This window comes from Zosterops lateralis (genome assembly GCF_965231275.1).
Source record: "Zosterops lateralis genome assembly, chromosome: 3".
Taxonomy (NCBI): Eukaryota; Metazoa; Chordata; class Aves; order Passeriformes; family Zosteropidae; genus Zosterops; species Zosterops lateralis.
Window position 1 is genome coordinate 68,163,772 of NC_139764.1, and position 8,578 is coordinate 68,172,349.

The 8,578-nt window shown below is 46.9% G+C and overlaps 1 protein-coding gene across 1 annotated transcript; it reads right to left on the reverse strand.

The window, feature by feature from the left end:
* Positions 1-6,467: 6,467 nt before the first annotated feature.
* On the reverse strand, positions 6,468-7,878 carry GPR6 (G protein-coupled receptor 6; the record flags this gene model as incomplete). Its single annotated transcript, XM_083858307.1, has 1 exon — positions 6,468-7,878. The coding sequence occupies one exon, from the start codon at positions 7,876-7,878 to the stop codon at positions 6,892-6,894; it is 987 nt and encodes a 328-aa protein (XP_083714433.1). The 3' UTR covers positions 6,468-6,891.
* Positions 7,879-8,578: the final 700 nt, after the last annotated feature.

The window sequence follows — 8,578 nt, forward strand, 5'->3', positions numbered from 1 at the left end:
CAACTTCCTACTTACTAATAAAAATTGGCCACAGTATCTAAAATCAGACTGATACTGGAATGTAGCATGATCCCCATATTAACTGACACATTTATTTTCCATCAGAACACGTTTCTTTTGATGGCATCATAATATTACCTAGATGTACTTCTTTCTATAAAAAGCAGCAACAGCTAGAAGTGACAAATTATATCTGCTTGCAGGTATACAATCACATTATCTCTCTGTGATGCAAAGGTGCTGATTAAAAAAAAACAATTCAGCCATTCAAAGAGTGTCACAGATTTAATTACATTTCATAGGAAACTAAACCTTTATTTAGACAATCTATCTCTTGTAGAATATTTCCAGAACCACTTGTTCTGCCTTGGCTTTAAATATAATTATTAGTATGCATACCATCTTCTTGGTGGGGATAAAATGAGCACTGATCCACATGAAGTATGCCTTATCTCAAAAAATACAGAAATTCAAGCTCAATTTTCAAATATCTTTTCCAATTCTTCCCTGAAAAATCTCAGTCTTTCAATTAAGCTATGAAATGAAACAACTGCACAGCAAGCAGGTTGCTTGGAGAAAACCCTCTGTGGAAAAACAACATTGTTTTAAACCAGCCAGGAGCTAGACAGTGAGTAGCATGAAAAAAAAGAACCAAAACTTCAAAGTATTCCCCCAGTTCAGAATTTCTTTCCTTCCCCAACAGCCAATTTGCTTCCTCCTGGCCCCATCCCTCTCCTGTGCCTGAAGCATAGCAAGCAGTTTGTCCCCTCTCCCCTTGCAGAGAAGCAAGTTTTCCCAGCAGTGCTGATCAACCTCCATTGCATAAAAACACCCCCATCTGCCAGTGTCCTGGGCTCAGCCCCCTTCCCTGCTGGAGTGAATTAAGTGTGTGGAAATGCTGGACAGTGCAGAGACAAAAACCCTGGATAATTCTTATTCTATGTGGTATTTCTATGCTTTCCTAGTAAATGAAGCTGTGTGGAAAACACAGGTGTACAGACACCTCAATCCCCACCAAGTGTGGTGGGAAAAGGCAGCTCTCAGGCTGCTGGTGGGCAAAGCACTGTGTGGACGTGGTGCTGCCTGGCTATAAAGGCACAGAGGATAAAGGCACAGAGCAGCTGTGTGTGATTTGGTATTTGCATGTCCACTCAGCAAGCAAGATTGTTGAGAGGCCCACCTTTAGGAGTATGGGTGCTTAAATCCTTTTCCTAATTCTTTTCCTGAGCATCTTGTTCTCACTTTAAAGTGCTGACACATCCTTAAAAATGTGCTATTGTATGGATATAATTCCAGTCTTGCACAGGTGGAGGGAGAGCCTGTGCCACAGCGGGAGGTGCAAGGGACAATGCAAAGATGTCCTACCCCAGCACCTTGTGTCAGGGGCACAGATGGCAACAGGGGATGGAAAAGATGTTGTCCTGTAGGTGACTTCCAAGTCTGGGTTTGCAGCTAGAAGTTTAATGGTGTTCAAAAGCAGGACAAAAGTTGAATCTGGAGTACGTTTCACCTTTCACTGGCTGAATGGCAAATTGGGCAGCTCAAGAGATCTGCCTGCACTTGCAGTTTTTAGCTCAGGAGGTCTAGGATTGAGGATAACTCAAACAATGCTGCAGTGAAGAAATATTTTTGGTCCTTTGTCTTGTATGTGTCCCCAACCCATTGCTGGAAGGGAACACCACAGCCAGCTGATGTATCTGAGGTACCCGCTGGAGAAGCTGTCCCCCTGCCATGAGTCATACTGTGAACAACTGAACTCTTTCCTTAACCAGATACAAGCACATCCACCTTTTCTCTTGCTCTTCTCTCCCACCACTCGTATTGTGATGCCAACAAAGGAAATTAATTTTTAAAAAAGGGTGAGAATCTGCTGGAAATTGCCCTTCACTGTGAGGCTTTGCTGCAACATGTGGAGCCTTCACAGAGACCTGACCATTGTTTCACCTCTCGCTGCCTTCTGTCACTTGTTTGCAGCAGACAGAGCTGACACGAGCAGACCTGCCTCCGCTGAACCGGCTGCCACCTCTAGTGTCAGCACTGAGTCAGCGCTTACCGATCCCCAGCTGCCCCAGCAGCAGCTGGGTTATTTCCAGGACACTGGAGTTACTGCCCTCAATAGATGGAACTGCCACTGGGGGAATGTTGTCCCTGGGAGAGCTTTCTGTAGTCAGAGGAAATAGCCTAAGCATCAAGAGGGCAGGGAAAGGCATAGTGGTTTTCTACCAAGGGGATTTTTGTGAGGCACTCCTGAGCAAAATGCAGCAGCCTGGGAGCTGCTTTCTGTGAGCTTTCAAGGGAGGAGCTCGCTGGGGGAGGATCAGGTGATGGGGAGACACCTCACAACACAGACTGTCCCCCAAACCAGCAAACCCAGCAAATGTTAAGGTGAGATCCTATGTGCCCATCCTCCATGCAGAGCTAAATCTCACCTGCTTGGTCACCCCTTCCAAGTCACACATCTCATCATAAAGCAGTAAGAAAGAGAAAACATTTTTTATTATTTCCCTTTTTATTTTTTTTTTCTTTTTAATAATGACTACAGCATTAGTAATAACACAGCTAGCTGAAATGCTGAGGAGCAGCTGCAATATCAGAAATTATGTTTCCCTCATTATAAAAAATTATCCATTTTAAAGGGAGAGAGGCAGAAGGAAGATTAGAGGTTCCAGTGCTTCGTTGGGTGTTACTTAGTACCTCTGGACCATTACATTGATAAAAATATGTACAGACTCACTTCTCAGGTTTAAAAGTGTTTTGTCCTTTTGTTTGCTTAGCTAAATAAAGAGGTTTTGTTTGACCTGTGATTTTGAATCCAGCTGGCTTTTTAATATACAGTGACTCATACAAACCAGCCTGCAGAGCCTGTCTCTTCTCCACTGTTTTACTGCTGATTTAGGCAGAAGCCCCACAGAAAATCAAGCAGTGTGTGGGGCTTTTGGCCCTGACAGCTCCCAACTAGATCTTCCTTCACCAGAGCTGTGCTCTTCATTCTGTAATTGCTCCTGCTGAAACAAGGGAGCGCATCACAGTGAGAGGTACTTCAAGCAACCCAAATAACTGGGATTTGGTCTTGCAAGGCACTGTAAGTCCTGTAAGAGTTTCAGTGGTAATGAACCATTAGTTTCTAATGAAGATTGGAGCTGAGGCCTGTCCCAAAATGGTCATGTTTTTGTAATGAGGTACTGCCATTATCTTGGCTGAAGTGCTATAGAGCATCACTGGTTTCAGTGGGACCAGGCTGGCAGCTCTTTAGACCAAGTCTGTCATTTTTTTACATAGAAAAAGATAATAGGAATAAGGCAAAGATTTTTTAAAGAGTGGTTAAGCAGGAAATTTCATTTCCATTTCCAGAAAAGACCACAAAGAATACACCACAACCAAACATTGGGCTTAATCCTTGCACCTCACTCAGTGTGTGTTTTCTCTCCTCATAGACTGTACCACTGACATGAGAACATGAAAACCATTGAGCCCATGGGCCTGCAGGGAAAAGGAAATAGTAATGGCAATTGCCATTGCAGTCCTGGTCTCTATGCAGGCAAAGTTGCCCACAGACTTCTGGAAATGGAAGATCAGACACAGTCCCCCTTGAGCAGATGTGTGGTTGTCCCCTGGGCTGGTTTCCCATTGGGGCTGTGAGGGAGTCACAGCCCTGTTCTGCCCAGTGACTGAAAATGAGGCTCCAGGAATTTTTGTCTCCCCAAATACTTGCATGATTAAGGTCAAAGTGCCATCATCTGATAACAGGAGGACTTTGTGGAACCAGATACTGCAAATGTAACACCATTTTCTCAAATAAATATCTGCTGTTTCAAGAAAGAACTCAGAAAGGAAAATACAGGTGTCATGCTATACACAACTCTTGGACTTCCTCCATCATCTAAAATGAGATGCTGTTTGGGGAGAGAAGAGATTAGGAAGCCTCCTTTATGTTATTCCACTCAGGTGTTCCTGCAGGTCTGGATTCACTTTGAAAATTAAAGCTGTATTTTACTGCAAGTGGGTTGATGTCAACTCCACTGTCAGGGCTAACCAAAGCCTATCAAAATACTCTCTACTCATTTACCTTAGTTTTTTCTAGAAATTATGAGTCAGCATCTCTTTCTGAATGTGGCATATAGAAAATGCATCTTGCATCTGTATTGTCTCAGGAAAATGAATGGTTAAGATCACTGTAATCTGAACTTTTTTCCTGGAAGAGAAGAATGCTTGGGGAAACACTTTGAAAGTGTTGCATTTTTAACAGGAGCTTTATTTTTCAGATAGAGTGAATCATTGGAGAAAGTGGTAATTGAAAATGTGATCATATAACAGGAAAAAAAAAGGAACAAAGTCTCATTTAAAGCAACATGGACTAAAATTGGAAGAGTAACTCACCTACATCCTTTACATTCCTCGATTAAGTGGTTTATTACTGAAGTACGATTCTATTCAGTTAAGTTCTCTATCTAACTTTTATACAGAATGTCACTGTGCAAGGAATTCATGGTGAAAATTCTCCCATGCCACACAGGGTTAAAGGAGGGAGGTTGCATTAGAGGCAATCTGTAACAGATTCTGTCCCCCTAAGGACTAAAAGTTAGGATAAGAAGTTTCTCCTAGGACTTTTAGATCTAATGCTGGTCTTCAAAGCCTGTAGAGGGCTCTCAGAAGCCTGCTCAGGTCCTACACATCTCACACCTGGGTGCAGGGTCAGTGCCAGAGTGTGAGGATCTGCACTCAGCAACCCTCTCCCGTGGTTTTGTTGCAGTCAACACAGGAATGACAAAGAATTCTGAGGCTAAAGCCTGGCAGATGGCATGTTTTCTGGTCTTAACAGAAAGCTTTGCCACATCTCACCTGTCTGAGGCACTCACTGGTCTTTTCCCTCAGCAGTTACTGTTGTGGGTGTTGCAGCACCTTTGGCTGGGTCCCTGAAGGCAAGATCTGAGCACAGTGAGGATGCTCCAGCCAGCAGTTTCACCCCTGGCTTTGCAAGGGCCAGGGAGCTTGAGCACACCCAGCCACAGGGCTGAAGGGAAGTCCCTCTTTTATTTGCTGCCTTAGACGTAGCATATGAGATGTGGGCTTAGAAAGAGGGCTAAAAAAAAATCTTTTTTTACCATGAACTTGAGAGTTCTTAATTTGAGCAATATTTTGACCTATAATAAAATCTAGTTTGGATTATATTTGTAACACCTCTGCAACAGTTCCTTGATGAACTGCATGCCTGAAGGTAGTCATCAATTACATTGTCAGATTTGTGATTATTAGAATTGATAAAAATAGTGGAACTAGCAGTCTGGAATACTAATTCTTCTTTTAAATGAAATATCTTTGTATTATCAGTGAAATGATGCTGGGCTTTAAGACACTTGTACATAATACAGCATTACTGATTCACAGCCTCTCTGAGGCTTGCTGGATCCTTGTGGACCCAACTGCTCCAGCAGGCAGAAGTTTGATCCATTGCCCAGTCATAAACTGGGAAAAGCACTAGTCTAAACTTTTTAAATGGTACCATGCATAGCAAAGTAATCTGTTTCAGCCCTTAACTACAAACAGAAATCGTAGTGATAAACTATAACATAACCAGGAGGTAAATGTAGCATAACTATAAATAAATGAACAGCAACACTGCTCCTGAAATCTGCTGCACTTGCTATTGTTCTGAATAAAACAGTCACTGGTGGATTTGAACCTGAGTGAAGGAGTGTTCCAAACTCCAAACAACATTGACCTCTGATGGACTCTTGGAAGCCAGTAAGCCACGGGACTGTCAGAAGACTGTGTGCTGCTCTGAGACTGGCAGACAGCACAGATACACTTAAATGATTGTTCTACAGCATGCAGTCCAAAAACAAGGAGGCAGAAAACCAATTCAGATTACCCTCAGAACTGTGGATGATAAGGAAAGCCCACATACTGTGGCATTTTACAGGCTTTTAAGAAAGAATACTGTGCCTTTTTTCCCTTTTGGCATTAGACTAAAACAAGCAAAAAGAGCCCAGCTTAGAGAATGCTTTTCCCCACAGTATGATAATTTTTAAATGGGTCGATATTGTAAAGGGTAAATTTATAACTTGAAAATTAAAGCTACAGGGAACCTGGTGAGTAACTGTAACAAGCAGCCTATTTGACCAGGCTACTTATTTCTTTGGTTCTTGAAGGTAAAAAAAAAAAAAAAAAAAAAAAGAGTTTGTGCCCCTTCGTTACTCTTTGCCAGACTAAAGAAGAGAATAAACAAAGAGAACAAACAAACAAGCAGGAAGGTGTCTTTCTTGGTCTAGTATTTCATCTCCATAGTGAATGATGATCTCTTTAGGCAGAATTGCAGGGGGAGCTCTCAAAAGTAAACAAAGAGACTGCTCAACTGGCAAATTTGCCAACTCTCTTCTTTCTAAATGCATCTAAACACACAAGGCTATATTACATTTTATACATTTTTATTTGTATACAAAATTTTATAATTTATCAATGTTGTGCAGCAAAGTATAGATAGACACATACACCACATACATACATCCCCACCCCCTTCCCTCCCCCAACACACACACTTAGAACTACGACACGAACACAACTTTTCTTTCTCTCTGCCCTTCAGAAAGGCAACACTGTTTTGGCAGGTCAGCAGCTAGAAATAAGGTGCTATAAGTCAGCAGTACCGGAATGTCTTCACTTTACAAATGTGATGTGCAAATTTATATACAACCACATCATTACTTTTTTTTTTTTTTTTTTTTTCAGGGAACCCGAAACTCCATACCCTGAACCACTCTCCGAGATACAAATATGTATAAAGTGCTAATACTTAAGCATGTTTCCAATGACTTCACGACGTAGTTTGAAGTTTAGAACAGGCACTGTTATAGTTCACTGGGTAGATTGTCACTGGGCGCAGAGAAAAGTCACTCAGACATCGCTGGGGGACCGTGAGCGGAAGGACACTTTAGCCTGAAAGCAGCCACAGAAGAGCACCCACATGGACCTCTGGATTTCCTGGTTTCTGTAGGCATAAATGATGGGGTTGATCATGGAGTTGTAGGTGGCGGGTAGGAGCGTGGCATACGTGTACACAGAGGGGTAGTCGGGATCCCCCACCACACAGTAGATGGCAAAGGGCAGCCAGCTGGCCCCGAAAGTCCCCAGGATGATAGCCAGGGTAGAGACGCCTTTTTTGGTGGTGACATAGTGCGAGGCAGTCAGAAAGTGCTGCTGGAGAGCAATCTGGTGGGCATGCCTGCAGACGATCTTGCAGATCTCAATGTAGAGATGGAGCATGATGAGGAAAATGAGAAAGAAGGAGGCAGAGAGCAGCGTCACGTTACTCTTGGTCAAGGGTCTGACGACGCTGCAGGAGGTGCGGTCGTGGAGGCAGTTCCAGCCCAGGACGGGCAGCAGCCCCAGGCAGAGGGAGATCCCCCAGGCCCCCGCCAGCATGGTGTGGATGCAGAGCACCGTCCTCTCCGAGTAGTAAGTGAGGGCATTGTAGAGGGACAGGTAGCGATCGACCGTGATGGCCAGCAAGCTACTCACGGAGGCGGCGAAGGAGGCGACGAGGAATCCCACCGTCAGCAGGCTGACCGTCTCCGAGCGGATCACGTACTGGAAAACGAAGTTGAGGATGAGGCCGAGGCCGGCCAGGAGGTCAGCCGTGGCCAGGCTGCCCACCAGCACGAACATGGGGGTGCGCAGGGCGGGCGAGTAGCAGATGATGGCCACCACCAGGGCGTTCTCGCAGGCGATGGCGGTGCCGGACACGCAGAGCATCACATCCCAGGGGTTGAGGGCGGCGGGCGCGGGGGGCCGGGAGGAGAGCTCCAGCGAGGAGTTGCCGCCGCCGCCCGGGAGCCGCGGGGCCGCCGCTCCGCTCTCGTTCAGCGCTGCCGCTGCCTCCATCGCCGCCCGGGAGGGGCGGCCGGGGCTGTGCGGGACCGCGGCGGGGCGGCGGCGGGGAGCGGGCCGATGGGGAGACGATGGGGCGGCGATGGGGCGGCGGTGGGGCGGCCGTGGGGCGGCCGGGCGCGCATGCCGGGAGGCGGCACGGCGGCCGCCCTGTCTGTGGTGCTGAACCGCAGAAGTTTCCCGCCGGCCCGGCCGCCCCCGCGCCCCGCCCCGCGCACACGTCAGGGGCGGGCTGAGCCGGGCCGGGCTGAGCTGAGCCGGGCGGGGGGCGCGGGGGGCGCAGCAGGGGCAGCACCGGCCCGCCCTGCCCGCCCCGGGCACGGAGGGCTTGGTCAGGGGCGGCCGGAGCGCGAAGTGGGCGCGCACACACACACAGACACACACACACACACACACACACACACACACACACACAGAGACACACACAGACACACACACACACACACAGACACACACACACACACACACACACACACAAGGAGCCGCCTCTCCCGCTGCTTTCCCCCGCCCGCCGGTTCCCCCGCGCTGGTGCCGTCCGTGCAGCGCTTGCTGTGAGCGCTCCGGGCTCCGCCGGGTGGAAATGTGCCCGAATAGCGCTCCAAACAGCTGTGGAAAAGCCTGTCCCACGGTTAGGCGCTCCGAGCTCTGGGGCTGACAGTCTGTTCAGCACCGAAAGCATCCGCACTGTTTTCTG